Source organism: Lissotriton helveticus, chromosome 3_1, assembly GCF_964261635.1.
Source record: "Lissotriton helveticus chromosome 3_1, aLisHel1.1, whole genome shotgun sequence".
In the NCBI taxonomy this organism is placed as follows: Eukaryota; Metazoa; Chordata; class Amphibia; order Caudata; family Salamandridae; genus Lissotriton; species Lissotriton helveticus.
Genome location: NC_136061.1, coordinates 1647594363 through 1647619910, shown reverse-complemented (window position 1 = coordinate 1647619910; position 25548 = coordinate 1647594363). Strand labels below are relative to the sequence as shown.

General features: G+C 44.0%; 1 protein-coding gene across 3 annotated transcripts in view; it reads right to left on the bottom strand.

The window, feature by feature from the left end:
• Nucleotides 1–1251: 1251 nt before the first annotated feature.
• CFAP221 (cilia and flagella associated protein 221) overlaps nt 1252–25548 on the bottom strand; it is a 661487-nt gene continuing 637190 nt past the window's right edge. For 2 of the 3 annotated variants that reach the window (XM_078682395.1, XM_078682396.1), the window contains exon 24: nt 1521–1779. In XM_078682395.1, the coding sequence (XP_078538521.1) occupies nt 1653–1779 (127 nt within the window). In that variant the 3' untranslated portion in view covers nt 1521–1652. Of the gene's footprint in view, nt 1780–25548 lie in introns of all 3 variants that reach the window. The other variant, XM_078682398.1, reaches the window with a different exon arrangement.

The following is a 25548-nucleotide window of genomic DNA, read 5'->3' as shown; positions in this document are numbered from 1 at the left end:
TGGGGACAACAGAGGGGGGGGTTTATAGGGGTGCAGGGCCCAGCTCACAGGCCCATGTGGTGGTAGCACCTCACAGCAGATCCCCTCTCTTCTTTGTCCCAGCGCTGACTGACTCTCTGGTGACACTTCTCCCTATTTATACCCTCCTCCCATGCAGTGCCAGGACCTTCTAGAATGTTGGCACATCTAGCCTAAACTGGTTCTAGGGGAGGGGGTGAGCACCCTGAGTGCCAGGCTTTCCCTCCAAAAGCTAGGGGTAGTTGGGTAATATTATCTAGTCCGCTGACCTATGTCAGTCCAGTGGCAAAACCCAGGGCCATGGCATCCATTTTAAAAACACTACATTTCAGTCAGGTGCAGTTTTAAAATGGGGGATTTTACAAGTGCTCACATTATTTCATGTAATTACATTTTTCACAAGGGGTCTCACACCACTCATGGCCTATACAGGTTTAATCCCATGGGGGAGACAATCTAGATAAGGGGGTCAAAAGCGAAAAATTTGGGGGGAAAAGGCCAAGTCCAACAGATACCCATAAAAGAAATTGTGCCACCCATTTCCATGTCTGTATGTAAAATATTTTCTGTGGTGCCAGTCTGTGGCTGAGCTATTTAAAACTTAAAACATGTGCAGAGGGTATGCTAGCAATTAGAAAGGAATCAAGGCCTGCTAAAATATAGTGACAAAACAAGTTATTATGTATTAGCTGAAAGCTTCCAACCTTGAAGAACTTCCTACAACTGTTCACATAAAAACAGCGCAATGGTGTTCCTTCATAATTGGAAAAAGAAGTAGAAAAGCAGTGCAGCTTTTCTCCATTAATACTTGTGTGAATCCAAAAAGGCATTTAGTAAGTGATGTGGAATCCTGAACTTTTGTCCGTCTATTATTCTCCATAATCTATATGAAACATTTATTCTGTCAATACCCAGGCAGTTATTTTGTCAAAAGACACAGTCTGAACACACCTCACTTGCCATCAACAGAGCCCTGCAGTTGAATTCACTATGGTCTTTAAAATACGCATTGCTCCAACAACTAAATTCATTAATGCTTTAAAAGCTGGGTTACAGGTTGGTTGTGGTTAGAAAATGATATCAGTCTGTATAAAAATAATAGTTTATTTACATGTAAAATTATATGCAATTTTTAGTCACACGATACGAAGAATTAACATTACAATAGTAAATAAAAAAAGAATACTTCTTAACATATACTAAAAAATAAAAGAATTGTCTTATTATAAATAATCTAGTTCAAAATACTTTATTGTCAGGTGGGGAGTATAATGTTTAACTTGACAGAATTGACAATAAAATGTTTAACAACAAATCTGCACATATCTGATTACATTGTAGGCATCCTTAGCTTCATGGTGGGATCTACAATAATTGAGGTTTCAACACTAATGAAAAATATATTGATGTTCTTCATTCCAAATTAACCAAGCCTAAAAACTTCATACGGGTACATTTGACTGACATGTTAAATTCATTGCCAGATGAGAGCCGTTTTATTTAATTGGTATATTTGTTTAAATAAATAGCTCTATAGGAATTAGTCTATATAGAAATTAGGTAGCATACTAATATTGTAGCATTAGCTTTTCAAGGTGTACACAGACACCAAGTAGTTCTGTATACTTAACATTTTACTCTGGAACCAACGTTTTCATGACGGCTAATTTCTTCATTTGCTCCAGGCGTGCTTGAACCTTTGCTCCTAGTTTATTAATTTGTGTGGAGAAACTCGATTCTGCTTGTTGTTCTCTTGAATCCCTGCAAGAAATAAGGAAGTCACTTTAATGCAACTGAAGCATATAAAAAATTCAACATGCATATTTTTTAAATCATTTGGATAGATGAGTACAGACTCGTAATAACAAACCTACATAGGTTTTACAATACCTGGCGTAAAGCTTTGCAGATCCTCACAACCTGGGAAACTGCACAAAAACCTTTGGCTTTCTGTTATTATGTTTCAGATGCAAAGCTTGTGTTGATATTGTAGTGGGCGATAAAAAAATAACCCAACCACTTAATTTAGTTTGTAAATCTATTAGAATAGTAATTCAAAATGTCACTAGATTGTGCCCTTCGAGAGGATTTTATGAATTTTTTAATGTTTTGCAATTTTTTCTAAGTTGCAAACATTAGAATTATCTTTCCCTTTCATATTTCACATTATCCTCTCAATTTACCAAATAAGTAACATTTTGGAATCATGTGGTAGTTTGTCAAATTGTAAAATAGAAATGTTTTGAGAATTTGAGAAAGTGGAGTTTATTGTAAATGTGGAAAGTTTCAGTGTGTTGAAAGATAGATAGAAGTATTTTAGCTACGATTGAATTGGGGACCATATTTCACCATTACCTAAAATAGCTATCAGGTCAGCTTAAACCTTGATATCTTAACATGATACTGTAGGATTATGAGTGGGTGAGTGAGAATTTAATAACAGTTATACAAATCATATTACAATGCAAAAGCCAGCACTGAAACCACTTTGAGAAGAGAAAGGTGTGCAAGAGAAAACATGGGCACAACCCACATATTAAGCAGTTTTGTTTATAAGCAAATAAGATGCAATAAGGCTGTTGTGTAGCTGGTAAAAAACAAAAAGGTAATGTTGCCCCATACCTTGTGGTAATAAATCCTAGGTACATAAAACTGCTTTCCTTAGATATAAACAGCTAGGTTATTTTCCCCTGACTACATAATACTTGTGGTGACCATACGTTTCAGGGTGTCGGATGTATGGTTTATCAACCAAGGATCATCCCTCAGCCCAACCCTCTTCAACGTCTACATGAAACAGCTCGCCAACATCATCCGATCGCACAACCTCAACATCATCTCATATGCCAACGACACCCAGCTGATCCTCTCCCTCACCAAAGATCCCGCCAAAACCAACTTCCACAAAGGAATGAAGGCCGTCGCCGAATGAATGTAGAGCAGTCGCCTGAACCTGAACTTGGACAAGACGGAGGTCCTCATCCTCCGCTCCACCCCCTCTGCAAGGGACGACTCCTGGTGGCCGGCACGCTGGCAGCTGTGCCGACACCCACCAACCACGCACACAACCTGGGGTTCATCCTGGACTCATCGCTGTCAATGACCCAGCAAGTCAACGCCGTCTTCGCCTCTTGCTTCAACACCCTCCACATGCTTCGCAAGATTTACAGATAGATCCCCACAGGAACCAGAAGGACGGTCACCCAGGCCCTCATGACCAGCAGGCTGGACTACGCAACGCCCTCTACACAGGAACCGCGGATAAACTCCAGAAGAGATTTCAACGCATACAGAACGTCTCCGCACGCTTCATCCTCGACATCCCCGCCACAGCCACATCATCACCCCCTGAGGGACCTGCACTGGCTCCCCGTCAACAAGAGGATCACCCACGCTCACAAAGCACTCCACGACATCGGACCAGCATACCTCAACAAACGACTCACCTTCTACACTCCAAACAGCCAGCCGCGCTCCGCTGAGCTCGCCCTTGCCACCGTTCCACTCATCCACTGAACAACCTCCGGTGCAGATCCTTCTCTCACCTCACCGCCAAGACATGGAACACCCTCCCCATTCACCTGCGACAGACCGAGGACCTGCTGACCTTCAGGAGATGCCTCAAGACCTGGCTGTTCGAACAGTAGCAGCTCCCCGCCCCCAAGCGCCTTGAGACCATCACGAGTGAGTAGCGTGCTCTACAAATGTTTGATTGATTGATTGATTGATTGATTCAGACAGCACACTTAGCCACATTCACCGTAACTCAATAACTGTTTCAGGGGTTTAAAACAAGTCTGAGTCTTAACAACTATGTTGTGTTGTTAAAGAACAGAAAGAAAGAAATGTAACCATGAGATACTGATAAATTCCCGGTTTACTACAACATCTTGTGGCATGGTTGAGGTTTTAGGACATAATCCAATAGGTAATCTATACTAATATAATAAAGAGAGAACCCAAACCTTTGAGGCGGGTAATCTCAGGAACCACAGCACCAATCACAACACCCAATGCAGCGTTGGAAAGGGCAGTTGCAGCAGAAAGACATAGGCTATGCAGACGCCCACCATATACATTTAAAAGGTAAAAGAACCGTGCCAGCAAAGTAGGCCCTTGTAGGCATGTCTGCCTTGTGCTGTGGGCGTGTGCTGGGGGCGTGACAAACGCTGGGGGCGTGTGGTACGTTCCACCCTTCATGCCATATCTCATATCGTGTGCAAGTTCCACCCTGCTCCCTTTAAATACCCCTGCACCCCATAATCATAACCCACCCTTACTCCTTAAAATACCCCAACACCCTTCAACACTAACCCATCTTAACCCTATAAATATACCCTGTACCCCAAAACCCAAACCTATCCCTAAACCCTAAAAATACCCCTGTACCCCAAAACCTAAACCTAGCCCTGAACCCTATAAATACCCCTGTACCTCAAACCCCAAACCTACCCCATAACCCTAAAAATACCCTTGTACCCCAAACCTAGCCCTGAACCCTAAAAATACCACTGTACCCCAAAACCACAACTGAACCCTAAAATACCCCTGTACCTCAAAACCCAAACGTAGCCCTGAACCCTAAAAATACCCCTGTACCCCAAAACCCAAACCTAGCCCTGAACCCTAAAAATAACCCTATACCCCAAAACCCAAACCTACCCCTGAACCTCAAAACCCAAACCTAGCCCTGAACCCTAAAAATACCCCTGTACCCCAAAACCCAAACCTAGCCCTGGACCCTAAAAATACCCCTGTACCCCAAAACCCAAACCTAGCCCTGAACCCTTAAAATACCCCTGTACCCCAAAACCCACACCTACCCCTATACCCCAACACCCAAACCTAGCCCTGAACCCTAAAAATACCCCTGTACCCCAAAACCCATACCTATCCCTAAACCCTAAAACTACCCCTGTATCCCATAACCCAAAACTATATCTGAACCCTTAAAATACCCAAACATACCCAAACATATACCTCAGTACCCCAAAACATATACCCCTATACCCATACTTACCTTATCCAAACATTAAAAAATAAACATGCTTTTACCATTCATGCATTTACAACGAATTTCGTTGTAAATGTATGCGTGGTAAAAGCATATGAAATGTAATGCCATGCGTTATAATGGCATTGCGGAGTCATGGTACTTTCATAATGAAAGTATGCGGAGTGATGGTATGCGGAAAGAAAGTTGCGGAATAATGGGTATTTACCCTCCCCCGGTAAGTACATTGGTGGCACGGCGGCCCACATCTCCAGCAACATACTCATATTTTTTCACCACCCATTTGAAAAATGCACAAGTCTCTCTCATTGATGGCCAGCACCGACATACACTTTTAGACACACCTCCCGCCACAAGTTCTAGAATTGCGAACTTTAGAGCTGGGAGCTACATTCTAATCTCGGCATCAGCTCAACATCCTGTGATTCCAGGCAAATCGCTTTGTCTCCCCGTGCCTACCACAAATTAATGTGTTCTTCTCTAATGTAAATTGTGCTCTTGCCATGTTGTCGAGTTCGCGCTATATAATATTGCAAGTAAAATAAAGTAGGGAAACTCGAGTTCACACACTACTGAACGCGCACTCTTAAGTGCATAAGCAGTGCACTGTGAATCGGAGCGTTTCACAGGCCTGTCATAGATAAGAAATGCTATCAAAACGAAATCCTACAAAACAATATACTACTGGCCGGCAGCAATTCATACCCGGACAACGTCGGGACGGGCTGCTAGTATTTGAGTATAAAATGAGACCATGTGTCATCTGCAGAGGCGAAAATTGTGGCGCTTTGATGGACAACACTGCATAATGCTAAATTACTGCAAAGCTTAAAGAACCATCCCCCCTTCCAAAAACAAATTCCCCCCAAAAATGTGCTTCCAAAAGTGCATGGACAGTATCTAGCAGTATGTGGATGCACACATATATTAAGTAAAGGTGTTGCGAGGAAACAGTAGACTTGCAAAAACAGGAGGCCTGGACTACAGATACAAACATTGGTCCAGGAGAGAAAGCCCAGCATGCTAAGCCATTTAGACTTGTCAGTTTATGCCACGATAACAGAGACATGTACTTCTAAACAAACCTCATCAAGGTTCTCTATAATTACTTGCATTAGTTTTCAAATCTCATTACATTCATTTCCATGGAATACATGCAGCCAATGAAAGAAAGCTGAAAATTACATTACATGATCATCTTGTTTGTAATGACTGTGAATAATCAAACAGATTTAAAACACGGCAAGTATCTTAAAAGTAATAGGGCTTACAATGTTGGCAGTGAGAAATTTTTCACGGCCTACTGCCAATGTTACACACGATCCTCTTTGTTGTGGAAATGGGTTTTTTCAGTTTGTATCTGAAATTTCCTGGTAGTTAAGCAACGGAATGTAGTACCCTTACCTGACTGGAGCAGTACATGTGTGGGATATTCACTTGTAATGCCATCTTGTGACACAAGCTATTAAAAACCCAAGACACAACTTTTAAATATCATCTGATAGAATCAACCCGTGATTTAAAGGTTTACACAAAAAGATATAGGACTAGGAAGTGATAGAGGGGTCGATTTAATTATTGGGGGTAAGGATACTCCATCGCAACAGGAATGGAGTAACCTTACTGCCAAGAATGTGATCCACACACCGCATTTACATGCGGGCGGACCATCAAGTTAATCACGGTAGAGACTACTCTGTCTCCAGTGCGATTAATCCCCTCCGACGGCCCTGGGGAGTAAGGGCTTTCGGAGAAATGACTACTAGGCAGTCATTTATAAATTTGGTGAATGAAGAAGTCATGGTCTGGCATTTGTAAAATCCACCACCAGGTAAATGGTGACTACTCCATACGCCAAAAATTTAATCACACCCAGAATTGTTAACTGTCTTATGATCTTACAGTGCTGACTAAGAACTTCATACTTTGAAAACTATGTCAAGATTGGTCATTTTGTCTGCTTAACAAACACTGGAGGCCGGTGTCAGCCAATCAGAGGTTAGTGTCAGACAGCTGTTATATTTTCTAAACTGCTATTGGCAGGGAAGAACAAGCTACTTACCTTTGGTGACGCCTGATCTGGTAGATACTCTATCTAGCCACAGATACGTTACTTTAAAATAATCCCTTGGTATTAGATTGCATACGGAAATTTTCAAGCAGTACCCCTGCGCACTGGAAGGTGGTCTAGTTCGGCTCTGCATCAGCATCATTCGCGCCAAAAGTTACGTGTGCTGTGCCTATACAGACACACCACCAGCGCTCTGAAATTAGCTTCTTTTCATGACTTTCCACCACAGAAGTGCAGAGCCTTACAATCAGTTTATCAGAATGGTGGAGTAAGGAATCTTCAGCTAGATAGAGTCTCTACCAAATAAGGCATTACTGAAGGTAAGTTTTCCATCTGACACTTCTAGCAGCAGATTTCTTACCTTAGAATACATATCCAAGCAATTCCTTCCCAGAGGTAGGTCTGCAAACAGATTTAGTCCAAAAATTTCTGCAGGGCAGAAGGAGCAAAATGCCCATTGCAGGGAAGGGGTCCAGACTGCATAAAAAAATAAACTTCTGCCATATATTCCCACCCGGCAACTTAGATCTAGCGACCAGTTACTTCTTTTGTGTCCCAAACGTGTTAATAAAATCAGATTGGGTGATCATGCTTTTTCCTTCCTGGCACCCCACCACTGGAATAAATTGCCACTTTTCATTCGCAACTGTTCAAACCAAATTCAGTTTAGAAAACGTTTTAAAACTTGGCTGTTCAACCTCTAACCGGACTGTGCTTGGCCAATGATTGACTGTTTCTGCCGTGGCGGAGAGATCCTCCTGAAGATGATACGTTGCAGTGGTAAATAATAATAATAGTGCTTACGTGCTTACGGAACATATGCAAGGATGCTGCCTGGCAGATAGATAGATGTCCAGGACAGGGGCTCCGTGAGCTAACGCAGGGATTGCAGCCTTGGCTCTGGTAGAATGAACAACAAGCCCTCAGGGGGTTGCTTCTTGGCCAGAGTATAGTATTCTTTATACAGAGCGTTATTCATCCTGAGATGGTCCGTTTCTGCACTGCCTTCCCTTTGTTAGCCCCCATGTATCCTACAAAGAGTTGATCGTCCACCCAGAACTCTCGTGTGCAGTCAATGTGGAATGACAATGCCCTTTTTGAGTGCAGATGGTGGAGTCTCTCCTCTTCTTTCGATGGGTAAGAAGGAGCAAAGAAGGTAGGCAAGGTGATGTTTTGGACTACATGAAAGGGAGTGACAACCTTTGGTAGGAAGGAGGTAAGAGTCTGCAGAACCAGCTTGTCTAGCAAATAGGTGAAATAAGGAGATTGTACAGATAGGGCCTACTGCTCACTGACCCTCCTGGCTGATGTTATGATCACTAAAAAAGCTGTCAATAAGTTAAGTAAGCAGTTATGTAATGCCTGAAAGGGAGAAAACATGAGGAAGGTAAAGACGAGGTTAAGTTCCCAGTGGGGCATAATGAATGGCTTATGGAGAAACATATGTTGGAGCCCTTTCAGGAATCTAGTCACAACAGTTGACTTGAACAAAGAGGGATGTTGGAAAACAACAAACATTCAGAAATTGCAGTGCCCAGACTGGAACCCTGCTGTGACAAAGAAAGAACAAACAGTAGTACCTTTGATAAAGTGGGTCTATGTGTCTGGATGCACACTATGCCTCAAATGTATCCTAATGGCAGGTACATACCATCTTAGTGGAGGGATGCCTGGCTGCCAAGACACCGTCACAGACTTTTAGAGGCAAGTTGAAAGCTGTCAACTTTAGTTGCTCAATCTCCACGCATGAAGACCGAGGGCTCGTTGGTTCAGGTGCAGAATCCTCTCCTGCTGCTGCGACAGAAGAACCTCTTAAAGGGGCAGCATGATCGGAGGATGGAGGCTCAGCAGTTCGGGATACCGAACTCTCCATGCCCAATCCGGAGCCCCAAGAATGACTTGAGCCCAGTCGATCCTGTTCTTCTTGAGAACTCTGGGCAGGAGCGGTATTGGCAGAAAGGCGCAACAAAGGCAACGTTGTTCGACTGAAGACAAAAGGCGTCTTTGAGCGAGATACACCTTGGCTGTTGTCTGGAGATTCAGAGCACAAAACTGCTGACATTGTGCATTCTCTGAGATGGGGGACAAATCTAACCAAGACTCTCCCCACTCTAAAAAAAAAGACCTTGCACCACCTCAAGATGTGATCTACTAGGCATCGATGGCTGAGTTCATCCGCTCTGGCACTGAAAGAACCAGACGGGTGTTTAACATCTGGGGAAATGCCCTGATCTTCCAGCCATGTTCATAGGGTCAGAGATTCTGGCCACAGAGTCCACAACCACACTCTACCATGTTTGTTGAAATACCACATGGTGGTGATGTTGTCTGTAAACACCTGCACTAGCCTTCCCTTGATCGAAGGAAGAAAGACTTTCAATGCCAATCAAATTGCCCAGAGCTCTAGCAAGTTGATGTGAAGCCCAACCTCTGCTGGTGAACATAGTTCTCTGATCTCCACCTCTTCCAGATAGTCACCCCAGCCAAGTAGTGATGCTTCTGCCACTACTATCAGCTCAGGAAGGGAGAGGGGTTTACCGCTGACCCTATCACGGCTTGTCAGCCACCACTGTAGGCCTTTTGCAGTTCCCTCTGAGATCTGGACCAAGTCTGGGAGGTTTCACTGATGCTGTGGCCACTGGAAGTCCAGGTCTAGCTGCAGAGTCTTCATATGCCAGCAGATATGTGTCACCAGAAGGATGCAGGAGGCCATGAGACCCAACAGCCTCAGTGTTAGTCTCACCAAAATCCAAGATAGAGGCTGCAACATCGAAATCATACCCTGAATATTCTTCAACTGCACTGTGTCCAAAACAGCACTGATGAAAGAGCATGTATGAGAGGGAGTCAGGTGTGACTTTGGTATGTTGATAGTGAACCCCAGTGAGGAGTGCAGGAGGTTTGCTGTAGTCTGAATGGATAGAAAACTGCCTGGGACAAGCCCGCCTTCAACATGCAGTTGTTGTGGTAGGGGAAAACTGAAACCCCTGACCTCCGCAGATGTTCCGCACCCACTGCTTGGTTAACAGCCAAGGGGCACTGGTAAGGCCAAAAGAGAGCACAGAGAACTGATGATGCTTATGGTCCATTGTGAACCGCAAGTTACGCCTACGGCAGGCAGGAAGGGGATGTGGTAACAAGTGTCCTGTAAGTCCAACAGCACCATCCTGTCTCCCAGGTCCAGGGCAGACAGGACTAACAGTGAGCATTTTAAACTTCTTTTTCAGGAAAAGGTTGAGAAGGCACAAGCCCAGAATAGGAGGAAGGCGTCCATCCTTTCTGGACACCAGAAAGTAGAGGGAATAGCAATTAACAAACAACATCTGATGGTAGCGCTCTCTCAATAGGTCCTTTGGCCAAAAGAACCAAATCTTCCTGATGGAGCAAGGAGAGATGATACTCCGTTAGCCTGTTATGTGTTGGTACAAAAGGGGGGTGGTGATGGACGGAACATCTGAACCAATCCAACACTCACACCCAGTCAACAGATCTGGGTTTAATCCATCACTGTTCTTTAGCCCACTCTGCCACCCCAGTTCAGATATGCCCATATGCAAATCAATCTGACCCTGTGCCTCATGGGAACAGTCCAGCCCGAACTGCCAAGCCATGCCTTCCCTGGACCGGAAACAAGCTTCCTAGGACCGGTTTCTGGCAGTGTTTGATTGGTTCAGATGCTCCGTCCATTACCACCCCCTTTTGTACCGCTTTGTTTGCCATAATTTGCTCACTTTGCCACTGGATTCAAGCAAGCCTGGCTGAAGACGGCTGAAATGCCAGAAACTGGTCCTAGGAAGCTTGTTTCCGTTTGCAGGTGTCGAAACTGGACTTAATGAGATCAGGTAACCAAAGTAGAAGAGCTTTTTGGTACCTTTTGAAGTGGGACCAACAGTGAGACTATGGATGGTTTTTTGTGGGTTTTTTTCCCCCATGGTTCAATGATTATGCTGCTTTTGGTCTTCCTCCCTTTTCTGGCACACCTACACCTTCCTGCTTTGTCCACGCTGTGGTTGTAGAAATGCAGCATTATGGAATATAACAATCCAACACCAATTAAAAAAAATAGAAAATTATTTTATCTTTAAAATGACACCAAATGAAAAAAATCCATTGTAGGGAACTGGAGATATGATTTTTGAAAGATTTAGAATAATATTGCACATAGAAACCTATAGCACCATCTGGTCGTGCTAGACCAGGAGAAAGTCAAAGGTTCAGGCTGGCTGCGAAGGAGCCCTGTGCGGCTACCGCTTGCAGTAGGTCTTGGTAAAAGTTTTTACCTTCGGACTTAAAATCTTTTCAGGAGCTTTTCTTCCTGGAGTCCCCTGAAGCTCTCAGCCAGTCCGGATTCGGTGAGGGTTCACCAGCTTGCCTTGCGACGAGCTCCTGGTCAAACCTGTGGAAGGCCGACCTGCAGAGCTTTCCAGTGGGACGAACTAGAGATCCAAGCCGGCTCGTGGTTGAAGGTGGGTGGCTTGACTCTTGCGGTTGGTCCCAGCCACCTTTCCTACATTCGGATTTAGAAACTTTTATGGAGCTTTTTCTCGTGGGTGTGCCTCGATGCTCTTCAGCAGGCCAGATTCGGTGATGGTTCGCCGGGATGGGTTTCAGCGAACTCCCGGTCAAACTCTGGAAGTTGGACCTCTGGAGCTTTTCAGTGGGATGAACCTGGATGGCAGGCCAGCTCGCGGTTGAAGTGCCTTTGGGGGTCCCAAAGTTTCCCAAGCTTAGTCCAAGGGTCTGTAAGCTCCAAGATGGTCCTAGAAAGTTTGGCAATTCAATTCCCACAATCCACTTGGACAAAACCCTTACAAGTCCACTGGTACTACTCTGGCTGGGGATTCTTGGTGGTGATTGTCCAGGTGAGCTCTGTTAATCTGCAGCTTGCCGGGAATCCACTTTTTAGTCCTTCTGAAGCAGGTTTGATTCACATGGCTGCAGTTCCAGATTGTGGAGCAGGGGCAGTCAGTCAGAGTGCAGGGCCCGGTTGGTGCAAATCAAACTTCCAGCATGGACCCTTCTTCTTTCTTAAGTGTCAAGCAGTAGATCTGAGAGGCTCTGCCCATCTCAGATACTTACTCAAAGTTCTCTGGGTCAAGCAGGAGGGCACTCCTGTCAAATGAGGTGCAGGGCAACACCCCAGAGTATTCCCCATATCCTCCAAAGTGTGGTACTATAGTCTCCCAGAGAGCACCATTTTTTCTAAAATTAAACATGACTTACTTTCCTGCATAAAGACAAGAGCTGGCAAAGCAAACCTTTAGGATGGTTCATCTCCATATTGTCCCTCCCCCTTGCATCTGCTCATTCCTTCCTTAATCCTGCCATTTGGCTGGGTTCAAAGAGTAGGGGTGTAAATGAAACTGGCTTTTCCTGCCTGTCTCCTCCTTCTACTGAAGGTTATTAATTGTGACTCCTCACCCTGCTCTGGCATTCCTATGTAGAAGAGCCCTGCCGCCCCAGAAAGGCTTTCTAACCCCAGGGTCTACTTATCACCTCAACAAAGCAGCCTGGCTCATCCACTTAAAACTGACTAATCAGGACAGGCAGTTGGAAGGCTGAATTATGGCTTACAGACAGGAAAGTCTTAAAACTTCTTGTCTGTACATTTTAGGATACATTCAACAATAGCTTATTGTTGGATTTATCAATACCATTCTAGGAGGTCCTTGAATTATATTTTTATGACATCCTAGACGTTAGTTATTCTTTAATAACTTCTTGCCATGTTAACCTATGTAGCTGGAGATTTGCAATGGGGAAAATGACTTGGGCAAATTTTCCAAAATAAGGGCTTATAAAACATCTTTTACAGGGACCCTACCTATATCTACAGGATCCCCCACGCCTGGAACACCTAGGGGAGACTTAAGGGTCTTTGAATATGTAAACATATTGCAGATCCTCACTCCACATTGCTCCTAGTACAAAAGTCGATTTTGGGAACCACTTTACTACAATGTGGAGAGTTAAATGTGCATTTCACTAAAACCAAGGCATACAAAACCTATTTTATAAGGGTCCTCCTTATCAATACCTGCCCCCCCCCTCCCAAGCACTGGGACACCCAGGGAGACCCTGTGGGTACCTAATATACCAAAACATTGTAGGTTATAATTTTTTGAGTACCCCAAACACCAAAGTCGACTTTGGGCACAATTTGCATTTTAACAGCAGTCCTGCAACACAGGGCGGCTTTTAAACTGTTCTCAGGCCTCAGCAGTGCGCACATGCAAGTGCAGAAAGAGCTACTGCTATCTATACTGCCATACCCTATTATATACAAGGGACCTAAAGGTATCTTTGATCCCCCTGCTGTATTATGAACTAGGGCCTTTTAAGGGAGGTCATGCCGATCATAGGGGTACCCTAACCCATAGTGTACTTGAGTGTATGCTAGTGTTTTCACTGTATTCTAAGTGCCTTTTCAGCATAGCACTGGCCCAGGGCCTGGTTGAGCAGAGCCCAGGATCAGTCAGAGTCAGTTACCACCAGTACCTGTCAGCAAAAAAATAGGGGATGCTAAGGGCTCAAGGATGACTTTGCATATGGGTGAAATTTGGATTTGCGCAACATTTTTTGCCCTAAGTAAGATGGGTATGCTGAGACGTGCATACCTTGCTCGCTGTGCCACTGGGTTTAAGCTAGCCTGGCTGATGAGGGATGATTACTCTAAATCGGTCCCAGGATGCTTGTTTCCAGTCCAGAGAGAACCTAGCTTGGCAGTTCGGGCAGGACTGTTCCCATGAGGACCAGGGTCAAGACTGATTTGCATATGGCTGGATCCAATTTGCGATTCCTTAAATGCAATTGCAAAATAGGGAATCGCAAATTTGCGATTTCTTATTTTGCAAGGCTGTTTTGCTTACATACATACCACTTAGCTATTTTGCGATCGCAAATGCCGAAATTCAGCGAATTTCGGCATTTGCGATCGCAAAATTGCCTTCATACATATTGCCCTAGATCTTTTGACTTTAAAATCTTGTCCTACGCCGATGACACTACGCTGGTCATCTCCTTTGACAACAAGGTGGACAAAGTGAAGGACTGTTTCTCAAATGGGATGAAAGCGGTGTCACAGTGGATGTCCGAGAATTACCTTCAACTTATTGATGAAAAGACGGAGATAATGCTTTTTGGAAAAGCTCAACAAACATGGACTTCAGATAGGTGGCCACATAAGCTAGGGAGTGCTCCCACTCCCTGTCAGGTCATAAAAACTCTTGGCATTAAACTGGATGAAGTCCTAACAATTAAAGACCTATCCTATCATTTACAGGTACCTGCTTTCACATGTTACAGCTACTAATGAAAGCCTTGCCTTTTGTTCCGTTTGTGGCTAGGAAGACCCTGGTACAGGCTCTTATTGTCAGCAGGCTTGACTATGGCAATGCTCTTCTGGCTTCTGCCAACAAAACCCTGCTCTCAAGATTACAGGTGGTGCAGAACACAGCTGCAAGGCTCATTTGTAATCTTCCTACCAGATCTGCATCACTTCCACTCTTAAGAGCATTACATTGGCTACCTGTCAGAAAGATAATTACGTTTAAGATCTGCTGCCTTACCAAAAGAGCTCTAGTGGGGAGAAGACCAAGATACCTACATCAACAGCCGAAACAATGTCTTCCTGTCAGGAATTTACGATCTAAGGACAAAGAGATATTTACTATTCCTCACATTCAATGTTCAAGGTGTGGAGACAAATCTTTCTCTTATTTGGCACCCCTACTGGAATCGTTTACCTGTTAATATTCTTATATGCTATGAACACCTCAAATTTAAGAAATTACTGAAAACCTTTCTTTTTAATTCGGCTGTTGCAGGCCCTGCTATAGTGATCTACTGGTGCGCTGAGATACCCGGTGTTTCATGAGCAATATCAAATTAAAAAACATACCATAACATAATACACAACCATACAATTTGAAAGGTACACAAAATTACAGATGGCTAAGCAAAATAATATTTCTCCTAAGAGGGCCAAACAAGGAATCTTACAGACCAAATCTACTATATCAAGTATCACAATGGATAACCAACACCAAAGTCTACCACAGTCTCTGTGAAATATCCATGTAATAAAGTACCTCTCGGTAGGCTTTAATAGAAAGTAATAACAAACTACACTTATAAGCCGATTGACTTTAGCATCTGCTTTTTTCAATAAATAAGGTGGGCCTACTGCCTTTATCATAAAAAGTCATAATAAACAGATCATACATATAGCCATGATCTTTCCCTGGCCACCACAACCATGCCAATCCTGCTGTACTGACCATAAGTAAGTACGTTTTGCCACAAGCCAAAAAGTGCAATACAAGAACTCTTCAGTGGAAGCACAAAAAAATCGACCCAATCAATTCTTGTAGTCAGGGGAACCAACATTTGAGTGGAGCCTAAGCCCCTTTATCAGTAGTACCCGGAAACCTCTATTTTGTTCATCACAAACGTTCGAATGACAGCTTCACTGCCACGCCAGACCTAAAAATCTATGTACATTAATGTAGCCCTGGACATCCAAAACTGAATTCAAACATTCAGTTGCACTTTAAAGTCTAAAGTTAATGATGGAAGGGGATGGTTCTGGGAAACAGCAATACATTCCTCATGACTGCTCTCCTCCCATATGTGCTGCAGTTAGAGAAAAGCAGAACAGGGTAATGTATATGCTTATCTAAGACAGTTTATTGGAATGCCAGCGCAATGTATGTATCCGCGAAAGGTCAAGGAAGCCATACTGCTGCTGACTCATACAGCTGGACAAACGAAATAATCACATATGTGTGAAACTGAAGCAGTTTTTTTCATGGAAGCATACAATTTGTGCCCAATCAGAACATGTACTCCTGTTCACCAACATGTGAGCGTAGGCAAGTTCCTTTCTGGAGTACTCCTGAGAGCTCTTTTTTAGGATGATCACAAGTTCTGGCGACAGTTTCACTGTCAATCATGACCAAACAATTAGGTAAAATGTCCCAAATTAAAATTCCTGATGTTGCAGCAGCTCATTCCTTACATTTTGTACACTGTCTTAAATGATGAATTTAACTTCAACGACTTGACAAGAGTGTTAATACAAACATACAAGCGTTTTACATTAAGTAGGGATTTGAAACATGGTGTTTTTCTAATGAACTGGGGGAAGTGAAACCTGCAATCCCTATTTTCTGTTTTACATCCTCGTGATATTTATCATCTCACACATGTGACACATTCACAAAAAGCGATGTTATGAAAAAAGAGATTTCAGTGTCATCTCATGCGACAGAGCGCATTATGACACATTTTTGATAAAATGGGAAATGTGTTTAAAGTGCAGATTTAACACATTTGAATAAACATAAGCTATTTGCTCAAGAAATCACACTATTTCAGGAATTTATTTTTCAGACCGGTCCACTTTGGTTTTGGATAAAATTGGAGTCGTAGGACAGCTGAGCAGTCTCCCCAGGGTCTGTTCTCCAATCCATCATTGCACTGCATTTTCTGATAGAAAATACTTCAAGAGTTGATTGCAAAGCTGGAAAGCATATATTACTCACCATCAGTAGATTCAACATTATGTATTAGACTAAACTCAATTTAGTTTTACTACTGTTTGTATTCTTTTCTCTGCAAGCAAACCGTCATTACTATTGCTACTGTCATTTATTATTGATATGGTATTTTATTCTTGCTTTATTGTCCTTCCTCTGTATGCTATGTTTTGAAACAACCAATAAAAACTTTTGAAATTAAAAAAAAACACATTCACCTTTCGGCCATGTGCCTCTCTTTCCCGGCTCTGCCAGGTTTTAGAAATATTGCAAAAGAAATTCACGGCAACGCGCCCGCGAGCTCTGACTACATTTCACTAGTCTCAAAGTAACATTGTAGCGCAAGCCAGCTTTTCACTGTTGAACTCTAATGCGCACACAGAATGCAGGCAGAGTCAGTACTGATAATAATTTCACTTACCATCCCTAGATCCTGGACCGTTTTTAAATCATTATCAAGAGTTTCCACACGCCCATAAAATTTAAGGTAGGAACTCCGTTCCATGATCCTTTGAAATACGATGTGTTTCTCATGTAGTACATCGTACATTTAATTAGCTGATGTCTATCTTTTTGTAGCCTCGATTAATACTATGAATTGAAGAACATATAATGGACATCTGTATGCAGCACAATTGAGGTAACTATCATACATGTGCTGGCCATTAAGTTCTGGTCATACAAGGGGCCGTCAGATTTATAGCAACATTTTTTTTCTCTTTAATTGTTTAGAGCCCAAACCAAACAAAGTCTGAGTCCTGAAGAGAATCCCGGAATTGTTGGGGATACGAAACGCATTGGGTGCTGAGTGTGGGGAACAGTAGAACAGGGTGTGCCACAAGGGGACTGATTGAAATTATTTCCCCCTTGTTCTAGGTTGTCAATACTCTAAAGTATGCATCCCCACCCTCCCACAGGCAGGATAGTAGACATGTGTCTTTGAATGAGCAATTGTCCGCCTTGTGTTTTCAGTGCATATGCAGGACTGGTTTAATTTCAGGCTGGCCCTCATAATTTATCGATGTTTGTCTTGTGATCATTGGTTTGTTGTATATATTTTTGTCACAAATAACATTTGGTATTATGTATGTGTTGTACATATTGTCTCACAAAAAAATTGGTTCTAAATCACACATACAAATGTTTTGCAATTGTGTCATTCACTAATGTGGCGTTTCCTTTTAAAAGACATTTACAATTGATTTATGAATGTCTTTTTGAATTATCAAAACTAAGCAGAATAAATGCTCAAAAACCTCAGAACTAGTGGTCTCAGGTTTATCGCGAATATTTTTAAAAAGCTCCCTTGACACCTTTCTGTGATTTCAATATTTGGGTGAACCCGTCTAGGGAGTACAGGGCCCAAGCCTTCCTTGTTTTCACAGGTTTTCCAAGTAGGCATGGCATCTTCTTCCACATTTACTTTGCGGATTTTTTTGGGGGGACAAAACTTGAAATAGGACAGTATGACAGGAGTTTGTCCAGATGAACAAGTTACTTACCTTCGGTAACGCTTTTTCTGGCGGATACAGTATCTGCCTGTGGATTCCTCACCTTGTGAATATCCCCTGCGCCAGCAGCATTCGGAAACTTTTGTAGCTTTCCACGCTGACGAGGTCACGGACGACGTCACAGAAGCACGGCTTCGCTCGTGACCTCGCTAATGTCAGTGGATCCATAAGAGAGCCTCGTCGGCGTGATGACGTCCGTTCCGCCCTTTTTTCCGTGCCCTTGAGGCACACGGACGGACCGACATAAATAGGTACAGTATACATAGTACACAGTATTCAAATCAACGCACACAGTGTGAAATCAATACAAAAAGCAAGAAGAAATAAACATTTCCATTAAAAGTCCTAACCATAATATAATCATTATACAGGCATAGAAGAATGGACAACAGGGAGGCGGGTGGGTCAGTGAGGAATCCACAGGCAGATACTGTATCCACCAGAGAAAGCGTTACCAAAGGTAAGTAACATATATAAAGGTAAGTAACATATACATGGATACATCTGCCAGTGGATTCCTCACCTTGTGAACAGAATCCCACAGCAGTCCCCACTCCCGGAGGAGGGTGTCCACCCTTCTATACCAAGAAATCCTGTAGGACAGAGCGTACAAAATGACCGTCCCTCCTCACTTCGGAATCTAAGCAGTAATGCTTTGCGAAAGTGTGGAGGGAGGCCCAAGTTGCTCAACAGGAACACCTCTAGATAAGGCAGATGTAGAAGACTTTGCCCTGGTAGAATGTGCTCCAAAGAGTAACAAATCTTGATGCACAAGACAATCCATCTGGAAAGTGTGCGCTTGTGCACCGCTCTGCCTTTTCTGCAGCCAGCAAAGCCCACGAAGAGCTGGTCATCCACACGATAGTCTTTAGTTCTATCAAGGTAGAAGCTCACCGCCCTCTTTGGGTCCAAGTGGTGAAGCCGCTCCTCCTCCTTGGAAGGGTGAGGGAGAGGATAGAAGGAAAGAAGGGTAAAAACAGTTTTAAAAGACAACAGTCTCAAGGAACACTTGTGCAAGGGCTCAAAAGGAGAACCCATCAAGTAGGTTAAGACAAGATTTAAGTCCCATTGAGGCACAGTAAAAGGAGTGGGCGGGAATTTGTTGGTAAGGCCCTTAATGAATCGTAACACAATGGGTGATTTGAACAAGGACGGCTGATCTGCCAAACAAAGGAATGCCGATAAATAGCCCTTCACAGTAGCCACTGCAAAACCCTGCTGGGCTAAAGAAAGAGCAAACTGAAGGATGTTGGATAAACGTGCCCTTAAAGGGTCAATAGACTTTTCTCCACACCATGAGACAAATTTGGACCACCTATAGGAATAAATAGATTTGGTGGAGTGCCGCCTGGCCCGAAAGAATCACATCCACCACGCGAGGCGGGAGAGAGAAAGAATTCAGATTGCCCCATTCAATCTCCAGGCATGAAGGTGTAAGTTCTGGAGGTGGAGGTGTAGAACCTGCCCATGCGACTGCGAGAGGAGATCCGCCCTGAGAGGGAGACGGAGCAGAGGGCACGAGGAGAGGTGGAGAAGATCTGTGTACCACACCCTTCTTGGCCAATCCGGGGCGATCAATATGACTTGGGCACGGTATTGGCGAATCTTCCTCAGAACCCGAGGAATCAAGGGTATGGGAGGAAACGCGTAAAGGAGTTGTGAGCCCCAACTCAACTGAAACGCTCCCCCCAGCGCTCCCTGCATCGTAAACTGGAGACTGCAGAATGACGGGCAGTGAGAGTTCTCGTGAGTGGCAAACAGGTCCACCCGAGGAGTTCCCCACGCCCGGAATACGTTACAAACCACCTCCGGATTAAGCCTCCACTCGTGATCGGCTGAAAACTGTCTGCACGTACGTTCAGTACTTCGGCTAGATGATTTGCCATCAGGCAAATCTGATGGTCCTGAACCCAGGACCAGAGACTCCTCCCTGTTTGTTAACATACCACATCGAGGTAGTGTTGTCCGTCAGGACCTGAACTGACTGACTGCGAAGGGAAGGGAGGAAAGCCTTGAGCGCCAAACGTATCGCCCGTAACTCCAGAAGGTTGATGTGAAGCAACCTTTCCTCTGGAGACCAAAGACCCTTGATCTCCAGGTCCCTCAGGTGAGCACCCCACCCTAAGGTGGATGCATCTGTTATCACTGTGGCCAACGATGGAGGCAGATGAAAGGGCTACCCTTGAGACCGATTGCCTTCCCCGCTCCACCAAGATAGATCCGCCGCAGCTTCTCTGGAGATCCTCACAGACTCCCTGAGATCTCCGTTGTGCTGATACCACTGCCTGCAGAGGCACCACTGGAGCGCCCTCATGTGCCAGCGTGCATGATTGACCAACAGAATGCAGGAAGCAAACAGACCAATTAGGCGAATGACCTTCAGGACTGGAACGACCGCTCCATTGTAAAACAAAGGAATCATTTCCTGAATGTCAAGGATCCTTTGCGGAGGAGGGAATGCTCGACAGACAGTAGTGTCCAATACTGCCCCTATGAACAGGTTGCGCTGAGAGGGCACCAGGTGAGACTTGGGCATGTTTATCGAAAAACCCAATTTGAACAACAGCTGAGATGTCACCTGCAAATGATGAAGCACCTTCTCTGGCGACTCCGCTTTGATCAGCCAGTCGTCCAGATAGGGGAAAACTGGAATCCCCGATCTTCTGAGATGGGCTGCCACCACTGCCATCAACTTGGTGAAGACTCGAGGTGCAGTAGTAAGTCCAAACGGGAGGACCGCAAACTGATAATGTTGCGACCCCACCGTGAAACGGAGATACTTCAAATGCGACTTCAGGATTGGGATATGAAAATACGCGTCCTGCAAGTCGATCAACACCATCCAGTCCTCTTGCTGCAGCGCTTGAAGAACCTGCGCTAGGGTGAGCATCTTGAACTTCACTTGCTTCAGAAAAAGATTTAAGATCCTGATTGGACGTAACCTGCCATCCTTATTGGGTATCAGGAAATACCAGGAGTAGCATCCCTGACCCCTTTCCTGCTCTGGCACCACCTCTATCGCACCTTTTTTTAATAAGGCTAGAACTTCCTCCTGTAGAAGAAAAAGATGATCATCCGAGCAAACCCCTTGACAAGGAGGGTAATTTGGAGGGAATTCCCGAAAGGGAAGAGCATACCCATTCTCTACAAGATTGAGAACCCGAAGGTCTGTAGTGACCGATTCCCAATCTTGTAAAAAATGAGTAAGCTGACCCCCCACAGGACCAACATGATCCAGAATGGCAGATCTAGGGCTGCTTTGCTGTGGTAAGAGGGGGAGAGGTAGAGGAGGAGGAGGAGGAGGGCTGATGACCTCGTGGGCGACCTCTGTTCCTGCCCCTATAAGACTTATATAGGGTGTTCTGCTGCTGCTGCTGCTGTTGACGCTGTCTGTATGTCCGAAAGGACGATCTTCCAAAGCCTGGGACCTCGATCTCCTTCGACCTCTCTTTTCCTTGCGCATCTTCCCCATAAACAGCTTGGCTTCCCTTTCTATCAGAGCCTTCAGGTTCATTTTCCTGCAGGAAACACAATCTTTGACGTCATGGTCAGATAATAAGCACCATACGCAATCGTCGTGTGGATCAGTTATGGACAGATGTCCACCGCACTCCCTGCAGGGCTTGAATCCTGATTTTCTCGAAGACATCTTCGGAAAGAAAAAACAAGAGAAAACAGGATACAATCTAGAAAACACAAAGTGGCAAACTACTGAGAGTCCCAGAAAAACGCGAGCGTCAAAAGCGTGGAAAAAAGGGAACTGACATCATCGCGCCGACGAGGCTCTCTTGTGGATCCACTGACGTCAGCGAGGTCGCGAGCGATGCCGTGCCTCTGGGACGTCGTCCGTGACCTTGTCGGCGTGGAGAACTACAAAAGTTTCTGAATGCTGCTGGCGCAGGGGATATTCACAAGGTGAGGAATCCACTGGCAGATGTATCCATCAGAAGATGCACTTTTGATGATGTAGCAACAAACATGGGTTGGCTTTCTACTGACACTCATCCTTGCAGGTACTCTACTTAGGACCCACCTCATCAGTTCAAGTGATAAACAAAGTGGCTGTTGAGGAGCCCTAATGATGAATCATTAGTGGTACTACCAACTTAAATGTTAAAGGAAATGGTAGGGAAACAGACTCTGAAATTGGAAACAAAAATCTTCAACATAGCATTTTTATTAATCTATTTTTAGGTCTGATTGCTTGACAGCATACACTGTCTAGAAATCCCCAACTTAACAATTCAAGAAAAAAAGAACAATAAAAAGTACAGACAGTGAGGGTTTTCAGTCAATTCCCTTCAGTTAGTGGCTTTCATTCATTTTTCTTGCTTTGCCATTTAGCTGTGGTTTGCCTGCAATAGCAGAGGAGCATTGCCCCACTGGCTCAGAGCCAGCAAATGATTAACAAATAATATTTTATTACCGTTTTATTTTTCAGCTGCTGGCTAAGCCAGCAGGGAGGGGTGGGGTTGGGCATGGGAGGGGGGAGGAGGAGTGATAGGTACACTTTTAATGGCGCACGTCAGTGTGGCCGGCGGTCTTAGGCAGGCCAAACTGAAATGCTCACTTAGGGTTCTCCAAACCAGCTGTATTGCACAACTGAGTTAGAGAAACAGCACAGACTCCCTGTGCCTGAGCGAACATTAATTCAACCTGTTCAGGCTGCTCTCTTGCCTGAGAGCACTGCGGGGATTGGATGGGGAGTCTGTGATGCTGACCCAGAGACGGCTGGGACCAGGAACTGGATGCATAGGAGCGCAAGGCAGCCGGCAGCACCAGGTACGTCTGTTACATTTATTTATTATTAAACCCTCCCTGCGCGCTCCACCGTGTGCTCCACCCACACCCCCAAACATCCACCCACCCCACCACTCAATATAAGTGTCGGCCGCCACTGTTGCCATTGCTTGCCCGTACTGTACCTTAAAGGACAAGGCAATTTGAGGATGGTTACTTTGCCCCATTTGTGTTCCCATTAGATTCTTTCCCTAAAGTTCAAGTCGTCCTTCTGTTAGAATAGAGCCAGGTATAGTCTTTGCTGACACAACCTTTTAATTGTTAATGTATGACTTTTTTGTTTACTATGTGCATGCTAGTTGGATGTCTTAGTTTTGTTTAAAGGAACACTACTGTTCACTAATAGCCCTTGCATGTTTTACCTTGCTGTCATGATAACATGCTGTTGCTTTTACAGTTTTTTAAGTCTAGCGTTAGCTAACACCTTTTGATTGTACTAACATTATATGAATTATATACTTACTTATAGAGTCTTTCAGCCAACCCTCTTCATCAATTGGTCTGTTATTGTGGCATACAGGTTTCAATTCCTCTGAAGAGAGTATATGGGGTCATGGATCAGCCCACTTCAGCCATTTGCTAACTTTCCTATGAATGATGCCATTAGACCCTTTCACAAGGAGCTCATCCACACACAAAGTAGTTCCTTTCCGCACCAGGAACTACTTTGGCATTGCGAGACCCAAACATTGTTTTTTTCTTATACTTATTTATTTTAAGAGTGAGGAGAGCCCGGTGACTTACCTAATAGTAAAGTTTTACAAAACTACGATATAATAAGCATTGACAAAGCCAAAAGGCTGCCGCCAAAGCCAGACCTACTCGCTTAGCTGCTGCTTGTTTTTTATGTAGTAAAGATGTGTGAGCATGTAGGCTTTCTTAAAGGTGCAACAACAATACTGGCCCCTTTTCAAAGTATCTACTATGTAATATTTCACTGTGTATGCCTTTAAGGTTTACCACCCACAAAGCAAAACCCATTTTGTGCATCCTTTTCATAACACTCTTCTAAGAGGGTACAGCTTAACTCTCCTGCTGCAGCCAATCCAGGAAGCAGGTTCTACCCCTGGCTCCCAATTTGTTGGAGCCCAGGATGTTGCTTCATTATGGGATTGTCCATCCAAGATAGCTATGTAGCAGCATTCAGACAGTTACCTCAACTATTACAAAACAATTTCCCTAACCAAAAGTCAAACCTATCAGCAATGCAAATGCTAGCTTTACAATGTTTCATAAAGAACAAGTTACTTACCTTCAGTAACGTATTATCTGGTACAGACACAGTCTGGCTGCGATTCTTTAACTTTGAATTCTCCCTAGGCATCAGACTGGATCAGGAAATTTTTTCAGCAGTACCTCTGCACGCCGGAAGGTGGCCTGTATGACTCCCTTATGACGTCCACTCTGGTCATGACATCAGTGGAGTTATATAAGTCCCCTATGGTGCGTAGACATCCGTTTCGTCTGTGAAACCTTCCGCGCCAGAACGCGAGCCACTATAGAAACTGGTTGTGAAAAGTTGAAAACAGTGAGCCAAAAAGATCAGCAATCTTTGAAAGATTAATAAAGAAGTACCATCAAATTGTATGTTAATGCCAGGCATGGAATTTAAAGGAAAACCCCAAAAGAATCAATGAAGAACAGGGCCACATGAACCCCTGCACCCTGGTGTATAGCCAGCATGCAAAGGAAAACACCTTACACTCTACAGACTATTCATAGATGGTAATGAATGTCATGGTAATACTAAAACAAAACCTATAAAAACAGCACCACACTGTTTGTTGAACCACATCATTGAGATAGTGACAGTGGCAATAAAAGGTATGATAATACTAGACAAACGATTTTAATCGGCTACAGATAATGATCAATTATGCCAGAACTATATAACCTCGCTTCACGCATATATGTTGAACCCAATCAATAACACATTCCTTATATATATATATATATATATATATATATATATATATATATATATATACAATATATACATACATTACCTACTGGCGACTAGTTAGGACCTCGTTTCTATTTGAAAGGCGTTTTTTTCTTTTGCCAATATCTTTGGCGCCGGTTGACGAATCTTGACAATATTTTCAAAACTAATGGGGCGCTCAGGTCAGCTCCTGTCTTAAAAGTTTTGGGGTCATTTGTTACGCGGAGGCCGAGAAAAAAGGGGGGTCCCAAAACACATTTTCCCCATGTTAATTTCCATTGGAAATTTAGACAAAGCTACAGCTTGAACTGCTGAACGGAATTACACCAAATTTGGCAAAAAGGTAGGTCCTGGTTCAGAAAGAGCCCTTTAAATGGTGTGAATCCGTTCAGTAGGTTCTAAGATATTAGAAAAAGAAAAGTTTTGATATCTGAGCAGCGCCCGGGAATGAGCTTCACTCTGACTGGCTGCCAACACTCCAAACCTGGAAGTGTTGGCAGCCATCTTGTGACTTGATAACCGAGTCACAAGAGAAGAGTAAATAAAAAGGTGAAAAATACGAAAAGGGGGCATGGTACAAATATCCTGACACCCTAGGCCTGCTCAGAGGGTCCCACAAGGGCCCCCAGGGCCAAAAAAAGCATTTTTAAAAC